We start from the raw sequence: 16,606 nt of genomic DNA, 5'->3' as shown, positions 1-16,606 counted from the left end.
AATAGCATTGAGGGATAGTTCATGGGGGTAAAAGTCTAAGTGAGAGATAGTATGGCTGGGCTGCTGGCTCATCGCTCTCCTCTACAGCCCCCCTCCACTGTGGTATCAATGCAGCAGCAGTGGGAACTCTTCCAGAACTGCAATAAGAAAAAAAAAAAAAAAACAACAGCATTTTGCTGCAGAAAGACAGGTTGCTGCTGCAGACCTGTGCAGGACAACTGTAACTACACAATGTGCCCATGGATAATCATACCCACTCACGTATAACCACATAATATGTACTGCACAGATATTCATTAGTATGTGTCCTATATTGCTATATATAGTGGAGTAGCCATAGTTGCACCCTCAGCTGTAACAGCATCGAGGTGTCATTTGGTATTACTGCAGCAAAATGTGTACTTCTCTAAGGAAGGATGCACATCTTGGCTCTTACAGTACATTGTTAGAGTAATAGCTTGTTTATCCACAATAAAAAGGGAAAACAGTGCTGGAAGAATATTCTGACAACAGGAAAACAGACAGAAGTACAGACATATTAGCAGCAAAATGGATGTACTATACAAAATAAAGGTGCCATAATTCATTTTTTTGTTTTTCTAACTTGCTGCTATGTCAGACAATGGATTGTTTTCCTTCTTTGAGCAACAAGTTTAGAGGATAATGTCTCTTTTGTGTAACTGCCAACAACAGACATCTGAAAAGTGACAATTAGCCCCAACTAAAAATCTGTATAAAGGACGACAAGCTAAGGTGTAATCTGCAGGTTTATTATGTTTTGAGGTGAAGTCCTGACTTGAAAAGTAACTGGTAATTACCACTGGCAGATAGAGGCAGTGGAGCAGCATTAGAAAACAAAAAATGAGTCTAAGTGCCAGTCAGTAGTAGGCAACCCTCCCCCTCCCCATTTTTGTGATACACTAGTTGTTATATCATATATGCTGATAAAGTATGCAGTTATCAGTGTTTTTAATTGACTGTGAACAATCATTGGCTGTTCCTTTCTCTTTGGCTTTAAGAGGTCTCAAAATGATCTTATGTTTCTTTGAAACATACCTATTAACAGTCCTCAACACAGTCAAAGAAATAACTGGTTGAACAGGGTATATTTTGTCATTCAGCATGGAAGAGCTTGTACCGTACAACAAGGTAGATTTGTCCCAGACAGGTTCCCACATGTCGCAGGGTGGAGACAGACAAGAGACTTCAGAGTCCCGCTCCACCCTTCCTTAAAAACAGCAAACAGCACATTTTAGTTTTGTTTTGATTTTCATAAGAGGAAAGATATAAAATAATATTGGGTTTGAAATCAGAAAAAAACACCCCCAATCAAGAATAGTGAAAAAGTCAAGTTCATGATAACACCAGTGATGACTCCTACATGCCCTTTTTGTTGTTTTTATGAATTTATGCTCCAGTCACTGTGCTGGAAATGCACTCTCAGTTTTCCCCATTCAGTAGCTGTGGTATCCTCATGTTCATTCAGGTGGTATTAACTGTAAAACATTAACAAATGTGTCTTCCAATGGAAATTAACTCATGTCAAGACACAGTACCAGACAGACTCGTTAAGATGAAGACTGACAGCACTGTTAACTGCGATCTTAACTTAGCTGTTTGAGGCCCAGGAAATGTGTAAATGTGATTGAACAACAACACTGTCATGTGTGACAGGTACAGGAGTGGCTGATTGTTGGTATTTCACACTCCCCCAGACAATCTGTTCACCTGAAAAACTGATTTGCTCTCACACACTCAGCGGTAATCAAAATACAAATGTTACACCACTTAGTAACTTAGTACACACTTCGTAACAAAAGATATTTCTTTTAATGTTAAAGTTGCTAAACAGAGATACATATGACAGCATTTCAGGAAAAACAAATATTCTTTTTATTTAACATTATATACAAAATGACTTGTGCAGTGTTGACAGTGCAGTAAACAACTTTGGTTGTCACTCATTTATTTTATTTATTTATTTTGGAGCAAAGTATTTGATGCACATAGATAATCACTGCAGTAACTGCACTGGGAAGGTGTTAACAATGAACCATATTTAACTAGCCCTTCTTTAATAAGCTATAGTTCATTAGTTCATTAAAAACCATGAATTTAAACACAATAGATCTGAGGCAACGTATTTACGGCAGTGTAAAATGTAGCACAAACACATACAAAAAAAATGTATGACTAACAAATGTCTCCTATCAATACACATCTATTAAATGTGCAGAGATAAAGATTTTATACATAAAAGAAGGTGCTGATTGAAAACTTAAAAATTCAGCCCAGAGAATGTTCCTCCTCTTATCTTCCATAGCAGGAAAGACAGAGGGTATAGCATGACTCCACTCACTGCAGTAATATCATTCATGTATGAAGTACTACTGCACTCAGGGTAATAGTCAATTAGATGGTTCAGGTGATGATGGATGATATTACAAACGACATGCTCTAATACTGAGGTAAACTACAATAACAACACAGTGGAAGAGCAGACATGGAAGAAAAAGGGAGGTTTCCCACCATCAACGTTTCTTTCCTCTTTCTCTTCCAGCAGAACGGACCCAGCCAGTCCGACTCCGCAGCAGTCCAGAGAAGAGGAGCACCTCTGTGGCCCTCACAACACACCGCGACCCTTCCACTCAAGCTCCTGTGGGTTCATCTCAATGCTGTTTTCCAGTCGCTTTTTCCTGTACAACCTCACTGCTACAATTATAGCTAGGACAATCAGGATTACACCACAGGAGACCCCAATGGCTGCTGCCAGGATGCTGATCTCAGAGAGGGTAACTAAAAGTAATGAGATTAGCAAAAATGAGATTAAAGTTCCTCAAATTTTTAATTTGCTTTTACTATTGTACATGTTACCTTCCCAAAGTTACTGAGTCTTTGCAGCATGCAGTGTGCTGCTGGTCTAACCTTTATTGACAACTTTGAGGACGATCTCTCCATTACTGCCATGCACATCTGGTCGGTTGCGCACCTGACAGATGTAGGTACCATTAAAGGATGGCACCACCTCATGCAGGGTGATAGAAACGTCCTGTTTCATAATGTCCCCCGACCACACTGCATGGCCTTTAAAACGTCCTTGTTCAGGAGGATATGGTGTCTCCTGGTAGTAGAACACCTGAGACACACAAAAAACACACAATCCAGAAAAAAAAAAAATCAAGGTGTAGACATTAACACGTTAACACAGAAAGGTTACATAAAAGATCATAAAATAATACACTGCATGAGCAGACCAGCCAGTGACTCTTCTTTTGGATTGGACATGTGCAGTGCAGTGCATTATTTTGAATTAAACACACCCGCACACACACACACACACAGTTTCTACACACCGACTCATCAACTCCTGAATTTAAGGGGCGGAAGTTCCAGGACACTATGACAGTCTGAGGTGACACTGGGTGACTGGAAATGAAGGTGCATTTCAGTTTTACATTTGTCCCGTTGACCACTTCCATCTCACTGGTTGTGTAAATTTCTATTCCACTGACATGGCGGACCCCTGTGATAAAGACAACCAGAAGAAAAAAAAAATACTTGTCAAGACATAACCTCAAGACAAAACCTCCACTGATGGCCTAGAGCAGAGCTGCTTGCAGAAAAACATGTAGTACACTGAATATCTAAATGTCCTTGACAGCTGAAATCAAAGTGCCATGTGCCTCAGATCTCTGGTGTTTGCTGATTGTGGAAATAAACTGTGTCAGTTTCTTTTGCTGACAACTGCCCATAATTTCTTCTACAGCCACTGCATGCACGACCTGATTTTCCACTTTTCTACATGACTTCATGAGTACGTCAGTACAGCAAACAGCAGTGTGAATTTAAGGTGTCATGCCTAATGTTGGTTAATGATTGCATGTGTGTTTGAGTTCAGACGGTCAGATAGAGGCCATCATTACAGATCCCATAAAAACACAGGGAATATTACAATGTATCTGAAAAAACACAGGTATGCTTTTTTTCCCCCCAGCATCAAATTACAAACCTCAGGAAATGATTTCTACTCCTGCGCACAAAGTCATAAAAATAAATACATGACTGTAAATGAAAGTTAAATAGGACAACAGAGTTTGATAGGACACGTTTGGTGTCTGGATGAAGAACCTACAAGAGGTTTCACAGTTTTTACAGTATAGTATCTCTTCTAGACACACAGCTGAACTCCTGGACACCAGGATGTACCTCAGTGACTGTGATTTGACATAGTTTTCCTGTGTGTCATTAGTCAACAAGGAAAAAATGTACTGAATACGTGACATTGATTTCAACTGCGAAAGAGTCCCAGAACTGTGCAGCATTTGTTTGCAAAGCTTACAGTCAGGTTACAGGGGTGCAGAGTTATTTTATCCTCTCTGCTTCACATGTAGCTCTGTGTGATGGTGACACTGTGACAGTAGGAATCCCTGCTCGCCCACTCACCAACACAAACTGATAACAAAACAGGTGTGGTGGAATTCATTAGCCTACACACCACTACTTCGCCCTGCTCGCTCACACGCCCACACGCCCACACACACACACACACACTTTAGTGAGTGTTTGAGTGCAGTCCAGACATACAAACGCTGCTTGACAGTGATGACCCTGTTATGACCCCTATTACTAGTGATTTTTCTTTATTTTATATAAAATGTGAATCACTCTTCTACATTGACACATGTTGGATAAAATATCCCAAATGAACTTTCAGCTGAAGGTAAATATTTAGGCCATTGCGCTAAACAAACACCCGCAGTCTGTATGTGTACAAATGCTTGTAGGTTATATGACGCCCTTATCTGTCGCTACTTGGAGCAGAAAGTTATAACCTGCTATTTACTAAGTCCTTGGCCTCTCAAACTAAACAGCAGACTCTGGCATGTTGTTTGTCCTGCAGCAGTGGTTGGTATTACCTGTGTCTGAATTTTAAGAAGAATCGGTACATTGTTTTTTTTGTCGGGGAATGCTGAGTGTTTTTATTGAAGCGGAAGTTTTCCGGACTCACCTGGCACCACGAACCCTCCCAGGAGAAGCAGAAGCCATATCCGATTCATGGGATAAAACATTTATGCTGCCCAAACTCCGGCGGTTTGCGTCCTCTGGAGAAGCGCCTTCATGTAAGTTTATGTAAGGGGGTCATGGACGTCACAATCTCCGTCACAATCCCCGCAGACTGCCTGTGAATCTACACTTTAGGGGAAGAAACACAAAATCACCAACCACTCTGCCCGAACACACCTAGTGGGTGGAGTTTACTCTGAACACGTTCACCTGCCCCCTCAACCTGTCGGCCAACTTTCAGCTGTTTCAGTTCAGTGCTTATCAAAATAAGATCACTTCGTTCCTGTTTGTGCTTGATAAATCTGCGCTTTTATATGTCTGTGTCTGTCCAGAGCATTTTGACGCACAGAGCCGACACTCTGCTCACTGGTACCACCCTGTGGTCAGAGTATCAAATCACAAACAAAACCTGAGAAGAACTAAAGCTTGTATCTTAATATTGCTAAAGAAAATCTACTGTTCAGTGTTCTTATCTGCTGATATCAACTTCTATCACTTGCGATTAATGATGTTGATCAGAAATTACTCAATTATATTTGTCATTTGTTTTCTTTTGGTTGTTTGTTAAAACATATTTTATTCACACCTAAAATGAGTGTCGAACTTTCCCAAGTTTCCTCCAGTACTTGAATGTAACATTTGATCTGACCATGATGCATTGCGATTAGCTGAAACTAGAACTTGGGGCGGAGATGGGTCGCCAGTGGCAGTTACAGCATCTCACGCAGGAAAGGTGATGGCGGTGGTTTACGTTGTTTAAAGTGAGAGATGCTCTCCCGCTTTGAGATATTTCTGTAGCCTGTGTCGGAAACTCATTGAATTTATCTCAAATATCTGAGAAAGTGTCTTTTTTTTTAGAACAAAGTAAAAGCATTTGCCCATGATTCATTGCGTGACTGGGTGTTTGTTTCTCTATGTCTGAACTCTCAGGAAGGAAACCCTACAAGCTGTATGTTTATAGCCAACTGTAGGAAATTATAAGCAGGTAGCCGTGTTTAGATTTATACACCCGGGCGTTTAGTGGAGTTAGATATGGGCGTGATAAGAGTTTGACTTTGGGCATGTGTGCAACCTGTAAAGCCTCCTGGCAGACACATCTCAGGGCACATTGTTGAACACGGTTCCTCCGTGTTACAGCAGCTGGTGTCATTTCGGCCCTCTTCCCAGGACAGAGTCTCGAGCTTCGCCTTCTTGACACGCCTTTTGTTGTCTCGGCTGGAGCCAGCTAACGGTCAGCGAGCATCATCCGCCTCGGATACCCGCCAGCAGTGAAGGGAAGTTGGGGAAAGAAGCCGAGAGGCGACGACCAGCACCCCGTCAGGTAGCTTGTGTTGGGAATAAAGTAGTTTCTGGAAATGTTCATGCTCACTAGGGGCGATGTCAAACGTTAGGTCTCAGAGATGCAGCCGTGTAAGGCTCCAGTCAGTCGCTGGCTAGCGAGTTAACGCTAGCTGAGGAGCTGACGACAGATAAGCAGTAGCCCAGCGGGTTTAATGAGGTCTGCTCTGTGGTCTCTGGTCCATAAACACCACGTCAGGAAATCGAAAGTAGCTTAAATCCTTAATAAACCTGCTCCTGAAAGGCTGAGCTGCTGCATCTCAACAATGGTTTCTTTCCTCCTCAGACTAACAACGCACTCATGTCAATTTGTGTGTGTGTGTGTGAATAAACCCTGGTGTCTCCTGTAGGATGAGTGGTGATGAACTGAACCCAGCTGCAGTGCCTCAGCTTGTAGATGATGTACAAGGAGATGGACGGTGGCTGTCACAGGTTGGGAGTGTTTATTATGCTTTATTCTTTATTATTATTATTATTACGGTCAGACTCGTCATCCTCATATATAAAATACCAGATCTGTATGCAAAGCACAGTTTATGTGGAAGTTTGACATTGTTTCTCAAAAATATGTGCATGTTCATGTTATTAGTTGCAGTTGCAGTTTTGATCCCTATAAACCAAAACCTTAATGTTTTAAATTCTTTGTATATACTGCTAACTGCACCGTGGATGGAAAGTTTTGCTGGTCACTGATCTATAACCAGACAGTAGTTGTTTGCAGTTAGAGTCACAATTTGGTTTGCTTTACATTAGGTACCTCTTTGTCTCTCACCACTTAAAACAACCAGTGGACAACATCCCACTGTGACTCTGACTCTGTGTGTCACTCACTGTGCTGAAATTTAAATGTTGAATTCAGACCTTGTATTCGACTCTCACCATCAGTGGTGATGATTGTGCTGTGGTCCTGTGGAAGGAATTATTGTGTGGAGAATACTGACAAATGAAGACATGTAAGCTAAATTTCTACAATGTCATTAGATGATGTTATGATGTCCTTAATATCATTGGCAAATGTGGGGATAAGGTTGCTGTCGCTGCAACGGCTCCCAAGAGCACTGTCTAGCTGGTTAAGTGGCACCTCCTGGTACGTCTATGTGAGGTTAATCCTGCAAAGCTAAAAGGACAGAGACAGTCTGCTTTATTCCTGTCTCTGTTAGATGGGGTATCAGACGTGTCTCGACTGTGATGAGCTTGTAGGAGTTTGTCTGACTTGGGAAGAATATAATTAAATTGCATATTTTTCTATGGATGATTTTTTTTCCTCTTCATCTGACAGTTATAGATCAGCTCTCTTGTAATGAGTTTGTGTTTTTTTTACAGCATACAAGATTTGTTCAGGAGTGCAAGGATGGTGAACCAGATGTGCTTTTTGTAGGGGATTCTATGGTACAACTAATGCAGCAGTATGAGGTGAGTCAAGCTGCTCTAAATCTTGATGTTTTCGCACAGTGCTCTAGACACATAGAATAACTGTACTACACAGCTTGTTAACGTTGCTTCACTACCAGAATGTTGTTCTGCATCTTGTTAAGCATTGGCCTGTTTTGCTGCGGGCATCAACTAGTTATTTAGTACTGGTCACCAAATTCTCATGTGAAGTAGAGATTTGTGGATTCCTGTCCACAGGTGTGGAGAGAGTTGTTCTCCCCCCTTCATGCGCTCAACTTTGGCATTGGCGGGGACACCACCTGTAATGTGCTGTGGAGGCTGCAGAATGGAGAGCTGGAGAACATTCGGCCCAAGGTAAGAGAAAACTTTAGGGGAAAATAATATTTTCATGTAGTGTCATGTAGTAATTTTTACATCTCATTTGCAAAGAAAACTCTTCCATCCACATTTTTTTTTTCTGCTATTCACAAAACACGCATACAGTGTTATGACTCTGTTACTGTTACACTGTCTCACTACCAAAAAAAAAAAACATGCATGCAACTCTTCCTTACCATATTATCTTATTTAGCAGGACAAGGTGGCCTGATGGTCCATTGTTGTGTCCTGTGTAAGTGAATAAGGTGTCTGTCTGTGGTATCATCCAGGTGGTGGTGGTGTGGGTAGGAACCAACAATTATGAACACACGGCAGAGCAAGTTGCAGGAGGAATTCTTGCGATTGCAGAACTGCTCACCTCCCGCCTCCCTAAGGCGAAGATAGTTGTACTGGTAAGTCTATCTGCATATCTCATCTTTTGTTGCAGTTAGTTTGTTTTCAGCTGGTATGTTGATATTTGTAGTTTAGCTTTCTGGTTACAAGTTTCCATAAACATATATGGCAGAACAAAATGTTTTCATGTTCTGTTCTTCTCTACATAAAGGAAAATGTAGATTAAGTGAAAAATCAGCTGAATTCTTTTCTAAAATTGTTTGTATACCCGGTTGAAGATTTCCAGACATTACTTGTGACAATATCAAATATATTTGTTGTCAGTATTAACCCTCTAAGGGTGTTTTGGGGCCCTGGACAAGTTTTGACATGCCCTGACATTTGTGATTTTTTTCATTGTCTTTTAAACATATTAATGTCTAAAGTCTGAAAACACTGTAATCAGCATAAACTGGACTACAATAATATGTGAGCAGCAAGTTTATACATGATTGTGTTTTTGAGAAAACAGTGTTTATGCATGGTTAGTGAAAAACTAAAATTTTTAAGTCACTGAAACAAGACCATAAAACACATACAGGACATGGGTTCACAAGACTTTGGAGAACTGCATCTTGTGGCCAAAAGTGTTTGCCTCAAAATGATGTGAAAGTCATCTTGTTCACTCATTCACAGAAAACAATACACTGATTTAAATTTTCTAAGACACTTTGTGTTTAGAAAAGACATATGCAGGAAGCTGTGTGATCATGAATAGTCATGTGATTTACCTGAGAAGACAAAGACCCGCACAAAGAACCGCAAAATGAGCCTTTCAGTCAGGAATGTGGCTGAGAGGGAATTACTGCAATACAATGGAGATGCAAACGTTTGTCATCTGAGTTGCGTTTTTCTTCTGAGGACACAATAAACTCTTCGTCGCTGTCTGGAACATACGAAGCACTTATTCACCCACGTACCGTGCCATCATACAAACACACAGAAAAAGTGAGTAAATTCTATGATGACGTTTGACGTTTTATGCCATTTCTCGGGGGCGTGTATTTCCAAATGAACAGTGTGCTCAGTGCGAGGCAAGATCGCTCCTTACGTTCATACGGATTAAATAAAAAGTGATGATTTGTTTTCAACTTCAATTGCTCAGTTTAAACGAAGAGATTTCAAGCTTTCTAGCCATATATTTCATATTTTTATGGGGCAAGTATTTGCTGAGATTCTGGTTGCTTTATTTACCTGTCTATGAAGAGAGAAGACAGAGAGTGCACCCTGTCTGCTTTTTTTATTTTACAAAAGCCCAGCGGTTTGTTATTATGAGTGTATACAAATAAAACCAGAGCCTTTACAGATTCTAATGATCTACTGCTTTTATCTGTGCGATCAAAACTGACGGAGTGATTTAAGTTTGTTTCGACGTTATCAGGAGAAGATGCCACAAAACGCACTGGCGCGTTCGTCGACTCCTGAGATTTAAAATGTTGATCTGGATCTGGATTTAGTTTTGAGTGCCAGTTACCAGTTCGCCCTGTGACTCTTACAGACTATCAATGGCCCTTGGTTCAGTAGGAAACACTAACAGACAATAGGCCAGTCAGAGAGAGTCAAATGTTTTAATTAAAACTAAAATACAGAATATCGCACATGAACTCTCAGTAAGTCAAATACGTTTTTATGGTCCTCAGGGTCTGTTGCCTCGAGGGGAGCGTCCCAACTTGCTGAGAGAGAAGAATGCTGCTGTTAACGGCTTACTGAGCTCCTGGCTGCCACGACTGGGTCAGGCTCAGTTCTTGGATGTGAGCGGGGAGTTTGTCCACTCTGATGGAACCATCTTGCCACAGGACATGTTTGACTTCCTTCACCTGACGGCTGCTGGGTATCGCGCCATGGCTAAGCCCCTCAGTGACCTGCTGCTTCAGATACTAGAGGAGACGCCGGAGGAAAGACGGGCGTCGCTGGTTTGAGGGCTGTGGCCGAGCAATGCATTTATCCAGAGGCATGTCTCACCTGCTGCTGTGGAGGGAAGGGGGAGACATGCCCCTGGTGTCTGGAGGAGAAGTGGCTCACTCATAAGCAGGGAAGAGGTACCCAGATGTGAGTGAGCCCTTGAGGGGTGTGGGATGACATTCATCTGTGGAGAGGTGCTAAAGAGGGAGAGAGACCTCACTACTCAGATGTAGACACTGTGACTGCAGTAGTAAGCTCTATTGCAAAAGGATTAACCAAGGTCAGACTACTCTGAATAATAGGGCAGATATACAGAGATCATGAGGGACTGCAGTGGCACACACAGATTAATTCTCCATCTTAACTTTGCTATGGAAACATGATATAAAACACAATCAAATTTCTTCTTCACATTTTGTTTAATGTCTACAAAACTGCTAACCTCTCTGTTACCACCTGATAAGTCCAGCGAACAACGTACAGTAGAAAGAGTGTATTCCAGCATTATTCACTGTTTTGAGTCTAATGGGTATGCTCCATAGCAGTGGTGCCCAACCTGAGGGGGTCACAAGATAAGTGAAGGGTTTAAATGCTTTTTTTCCCCGTAAACATCATCTTCAGGCTGCTAAAATTTCAAGCAGAGAAGTGAAAGTCAGTCCTCAATGTAAGGCTACTTAAAGGTTGGGAACCGCTGCTACAGGCACAGTATTACGTAAGAACTCACATTTAAATGATTTTGCTTCAAGTGTGATCATGCAAAGCAAACAGCATGTAAATTGGCTATGACAGTTTTGTTAGTCAAGTTCTTAATGTGTACTACGTCATATACTCACTCAGATAAGGAGCACATAGCCTACTCAATGTTCATTTTAGAATTCAGTGTAAGGATTTAATAAACATCTTCACAAATTGTTAATCAACATAAACTGAATCAGTGGATATTTAGAGAGACCGCACTACACTGCTATGTTGTTTTGGTGTTCGCTGCATGCATGTTTCCAGGCGAGCGTGAGCTTCGGCGTAGAAAGTCACACAGCGATTCTGCATAAAGTGAATATCAGACAGTCGAGCATTCACACAGACTCATTAGTGATGTTACACTGTCTAATCTACTTGTCTGAATAGTCTGTATTGGTCTTCCAAACACCCCGACCCCCGCTGCTTACATGCAACACTTCTGTCCTTGTATCCTATTAACTAAAGGGCATTTTTGAGTAAAAAGAATATTTCAATACATCATTTCAGGCCATGATATTCCACTGTTTTTCATGATTGCATGTGCACTGTTTTTGCAGTAGTATTGCAGTTCAACAATGCACTTGATTTTATCTTTTAGTTTAAAAAAAAAAAAAAAAGTCAGTTGTCACATTAGCTCCTCTCTTCCTGCTTTCATATTACCTTACAAATACAGATGTGAGACAGTTTTTTTAATGTGCATTTGTAGTTCACACTAATATATCCAGACATAGTCAGACACCCACAGGCTCTCTCTCCCTCTCCCTTCTTAATATGTGAATTTACAGTATTTTCTTTTAAAAGCACCTCTTCCTTCTGTTTTCCACCTCCCCTTTATTTCTGCCCCTGTTGTATTTGTACTTGACTCCAGCCCTGCCACCCTAGGACCTGACATCTCTACATATTATAGTTATTGAATGCTTCTAGGAATGCAAAGCAGCCACGTGGTTAAGCTACTAAACACAACGTTACAGAATATGCTAAATGCGACAAAGCAGTCACAGGCCATGCAAAGAAAACCATTCATCTGTGCACTTATACTATAGTGGTTTCTTCTTGGCTTCAGTTGTGTTGACATTGTGGCTGAAAGTCTCCTGTCAAGCATTAAATGCGTTACTGTTGTCTTAGGCTCTGCACATTTGCGTGCTGTGTTTAAATATAAATAGTGTATGTGTGTGTGTGTGTGTGTGTGTGTGTGTGCCTTAAGTGTTCATGGGGATGGTTGTGTACAGTATGTGTGGAACTGGATTGTGTAAGTTGGATATGTGAGTGACTAGAAGTGACCCCAGTTGTAAATAAAACATGTGAAGCTTGAGAAAATGATGCTTGAAGGGGGTGGATCGGATTGTGTTTGGTGCAATACAGTGTTTGCACTGTTTTGGCTTCTTGTTACATTGAGGTAAAGCATTCCAATCAAAATAAAAAACAAAACAAGATCTGTGTTGCATCTTCTATTTTTACAGTTTGTTTCGAGTGATCATGTTTGAAATGAAATGTTTAAATCTAAGTTGCAGGGTTCTGAAATCAGCTATTTACAGCACAGTGTGTTAGTGTTTCACATTCACCAACAGAGGGAACCGTTTTGTCAGAGAACTGAACTTAGAAAGACACTAACTCGGCTCAGTGCTGTTCGCACATCTCTTACTGCCTACGTTATTTGCTTTCAGCATTTTATCTCTAATGATGTAACAATTCACCAGCAGCACTCAAAAGTAGGTAAAGTAATAATGTCATTATAGAGGTAGGTGTGTTAGAGATTAGGTTGTAAAGGGTTTAGTTAAACTCGATTTTAATATTGCTCTTACTAATTTTAACTGTGACCCAAAAGTGTCATTGAGTTATTATTGTTCATGCAAGTGTAAGCAGCAATTTAATCTTCATGCTCATTAAGATGGAGCAAAATTTGCCTAGTTTACACACTAATACGCATTTAATGTACAAAACCAGTTTATGTGTTTTAAGTAAGAGTACGACTTTGCCTGTGAAGTACTGCCTGTGAAATGCAGTGGAGGAAAGTATGAAGTATAGCATGTAATGGAAAGTACTTTTACACGTTAAGCTCAGCCCAAAACTAAACAACATAAACACCATGCATGCTGGATTCAGATTATGAGTTCATGTACGTGAGAAATTATGTGAGAAATTACACTTGCTATTTTACTTTGCTGTGAAGTGTTAAAAATTCAAACAACACAATTGGGTAACATAAATTTGCACAACCTGAAAAGGTAGCAAGCATGCAGCAAAGTTTCTCGATTACACAGTCAAAACAAACTCAGACAATTTGTCCACAGGCTGACAGATCTAAATATCCCCTTATGTTTGTAAGGCTTAAAACCGACTAGGCAGAATCTGGATAAATATTTGACTGCTCCTTGTATAAACACACTGTGTGAAAATGGGAAATGATAACTATCTCATCCCATCGGGCATTAACAGAGGTGGAGTCCTTACCCCTGAGTTAGCCAAACCCTGATAAAATGTACATTTGGCTTTATGTGTTGTTTCTGCTCTATTTACATGTTTGAAATTTGGCTTCAGTTTAGTACGAATAAGCGCTGGGAGCCTATACCACACAATGTAGCTTCTGCATGTCCTGTATGAATAGGGAATCACCCATAGTGGATTACTGTATGCACAGAGCGGTGGGGTCAGGAATGGTAATAAGCTGCCAAGTGTGATAAATGGTGTATTGGCTACATCATGCCTGTGGTTATTAGAGCTATACGTCATCTGCTACAAACACTAGTGGTGTTATACCGTACCTACTAGCAGCAGGGTAACTGATTGTACACCAAAATGTCTACTTATTCAGCACCTCAGCAGTGACACAAGTGATTAAGCATTTGGTCCAGTGGAAAAAGTCAAAACAACAACACACATTCTCTAGACTGTTGTGCACAATGCAGGTCTCACTGATCTGTGGTTTGACAAACTATCCTTTAAAAGCAGGTTATGAATGAAATATATCAAAATAGTTTGAAAAAATACACGTACCTCCTTCAAAATAAGTGTCTTTGACTTTGATCTCAATTAGTATTTTCACATATCTTGATATGGCGGCACTTTGAGATCATTATTTTGGGTGCAATCTTGTGCCTGGTGCTTTGTTGGTCAAAAGTTTAAACTTAACAATCTGAACCTGTGACATCGGAGGAAGCGAAATGCAGAAGTTGTCACTGTAAAAGCAGAAGATCAGGAAACCCAAAAGCCCCTTAAGAATTGTTTTAGCTACTGGATTGTTTTTGTTTAGCAGCAGAGACACATCAGGAGTCTGTGTCCACTGTGGGTTTTTTTTAGGAGTTTGAACTGTGGTAGTAATCTGCATAAGCCAGGTGAGGCCTTCATGAAAGTCTGGCACTATTATATCTTTATAAAGATAATTAGAACTATAAAAATCAGTTAGTGAAACTCCTCATCTGTCAAAAGCACTTTACAAGTAAACTGCAGCAGCTAGTCAGATGATGAGGTGTAAGACCGTCATGATGGTTTGATTAACTTGCCGGTAACATGCAGATCTTTAAACCAATTTTATTACATTGTTTATCAAAGGCAGCATTTCTTGAAGTTAAGCTTTGAGGATGGAAATTGATTTTTGTTTGCATGTTCTGAGCTTTTAACTTGTCTCTCTGCTTTAACGGCTTTGATTTCCTCTCATGACATCTTAATCTTTCAGATCTTAATGTTTGGCCTCAGACCAAATGTTTCTAGGGAAAACACTTGCATCTTGACTCATATTACCCATCATTTACACCTGATACTCCTGTGACCGACTTTATTCTCCCTTTTATCTTTCAGTGCCAGCACATGTAGAGATAATGACACATACAAAATACCTTCTGCTATGTCTCCTGATCAACCTTTTTTATGTCCGTGAGTCATTCACAGATATACTAATCTAGTCTTCACGTTAACCTCGGCCTGGAGGCAGCGTTTTTTTTTTTTATGTGACATCTATGTTTAACTATTCTGTTTCACTTACGCTGTTTCAAGTAGTCTGTTCTCTTATGAAACCACTTTAGAAGGTGATCAAGGAGAACTTGCAAAAATATCCAACCAATCTGGTTTATAATTTTCCACTGCAAATAGAGCAGTTTTATCTGGATTAATACTGTTTTAATGCCATGTCTGCCACACTTCAGTCCAGACAAATTCAAGAGGGCCTTTCTATTCCACATTCAGGTCATCAGGATCAATTTATATGCATTGATTTTTCTGCTGGGGCAGCACAGTGGCTGATTTGTTAGCACTGTTGCTTCACAACTAGAAGGTCTCTGGTTTGAGACCCAGCATGTCATGTATGTCAGGTTGATTGGTGACTCTAAATTGCCCATAGGAGTGAGTGTGAGTGTGTGAGGTTGTTTGTCTCTATGTGGCCCTGTGATGGACTGGTGACCTGTCCAGGGTGGACCCCTGCCTTTCACCCAAAGAGAGCTGGGATAGGCTCCAGCAGATCCCTGTGACCCTGGTTAGGAATAACTGGGTATAGATGATGGATGGATTTCTCTGCTGGACCCAGGGCAGTCGTTTCTTGAATGCAGTCATCTGGGCCGTCTTCATTCCTAGTACTGACATCATCCTGCTGCATATAAAACAAAGCAGCCTAACATTGCTTTTGCTTACAATTAATGCCTCCAGGCTTTTCTTGTGGAATAAGAAGATTGAGTTTTTTGGTGTTTAAATGCAGTTTGGAGCCAAGTTCTCAGCAATGCCAGCTGCTATTTGGCCTGTTCTAGACATACAACCAGTCTCTGCATTGTAAACAGTCGCTGCAGGATTTATATTTAAATCACAAACCTATTATCTGTTTTTCTTTAATCACAAAACTCCTCACACTTGTCCTCCATCTTTTGTTGTGAGATTTATTCACTAGTGACTTTACAAGAGGGAGTGTCACTTGGCCTGACAACACTTCCTGACATTGTGTACAAACCAAACAAGCCTGTAAATTCAAATCTGATTCGCCTTTCATCATTTGTGTAACAAGATTAGTAATGTCAAAACATATATGGTGTAAATTTAGGCTGTTCACAAAAGAGCTTTGTAGTAAGAAGTCAGATCTTTAAATGTAGAAACCTTGATGAAAATATAACAGTGCAGTTGATCTGCTCTTGGGAAAACGTGTAAAGCAGGTAAAGACACTTAAATCCAGGACTTTTATTTGAGCCACTGAAGAAAGCCTTTTAGCTCTTAAAGATAATTAGAGCAGACTTGTACCTTTTGTTGTCTGAAAGCTTTTCTTATACTCTGGAGCTTTTATAGCACACAGACCTATTGTCCAAGCTGGCTTAAAATATTATGCATGCTTACTCCCACTGGGCCTTGTGGTGAGATTGTTTCGCCCACTGCAGAAGGTATCACACTACTACCCATCAGCCTTTGTGCCTGGGAGTGTGTACGAATGAGACTATACGATACAGTGCAG

The 16,606-nt window shown here is 40.6% G+C and overlaps 2 protein-coding genes across 2 annotated transcripts; one reads left to right on the top strand and one right to left on the bottom strand.

The window, feature by feature from the left end:
* Nucleotides 1–1,807: 1,807 nt before the first annotated feature.
* mpzl2b (myelin protein zero-like 2b) lies at nucleotides 1,808–5,261 on the bottom strand. The gene is made up of 4 exons (XM_026327531.2): nucleotides 5,009–5,261; nucleotides 3,354–3,523; nucleotides 2,926–3,136; nucleotides 1,808–2,796 (listed from the first exon to the last, which is right to left on the bottom strand). Exons 1-4 carry the CDS (start codon nucleotides 5,067–5,069, stop codon nucleotides 2,624–2,626), a joined length of 615 nt encoding a protein of 204 aa, XP_026183316.1. The 5' UTR covers nucleotides 5,070–5,261; the 3' UTR covers nucleotides 1,808–2,623.
* A 507-nt stretch (nucleotides 5,262–5,768) lies between these two features.
* On the top strand, nucleotides 5,769–12,617 carry pafah1b2 (platelet-activating factor acetylhydrolase 1b, catalytic subunit 2). Its single transcript, XM_026329054.1, has 7 exons — nucleotides 5,769–5,825; nucleotides 6,232–6,385; nucleotides 6,753–6,834; nucleotides 7,726–7,815; nucleotides 8,032–8,148; nucleotides 8,442–8,564; nucleotides 10,185–12,617. The coding sequence occupies exons 3-7, from the start codon at nucleotides 6,754–6,756 to the stop codon at nucleotides 10,461–10,463; spliced, it is 690 nt and encodes a 229-aa protein (XP_026184839.1). The 5' UTR covers nucleotides 5,769–5,825; nucleotides 6,232–6,385; nucleotide 6,753; the 3' UTR covers nucleotides 10,464–12,617.
* Nucleotides 12,618–16,606: the final 3,989 nt, after the last annotated feature.

Source organism: Mastacembelus armatus, chromosome 14, assembly GCF_900324485.2.
Source record: "Mastacembelus armatus chromosome 14, fMasArm1.2, whole genome shotgun sequence".
Classification (NCBI taxonomy): domain Eukaryota; kingdom Metazoa; phylum Chordata; class Actinopteri; order Synbranchiformes; family Mastacembelidae; genus Mastacembelus; species Mastacembelus armatus.
Note: the sequence above shows the minus strand (reverse complement) of the source record. Positions and strands in the feature narration are given on the sequence as shown.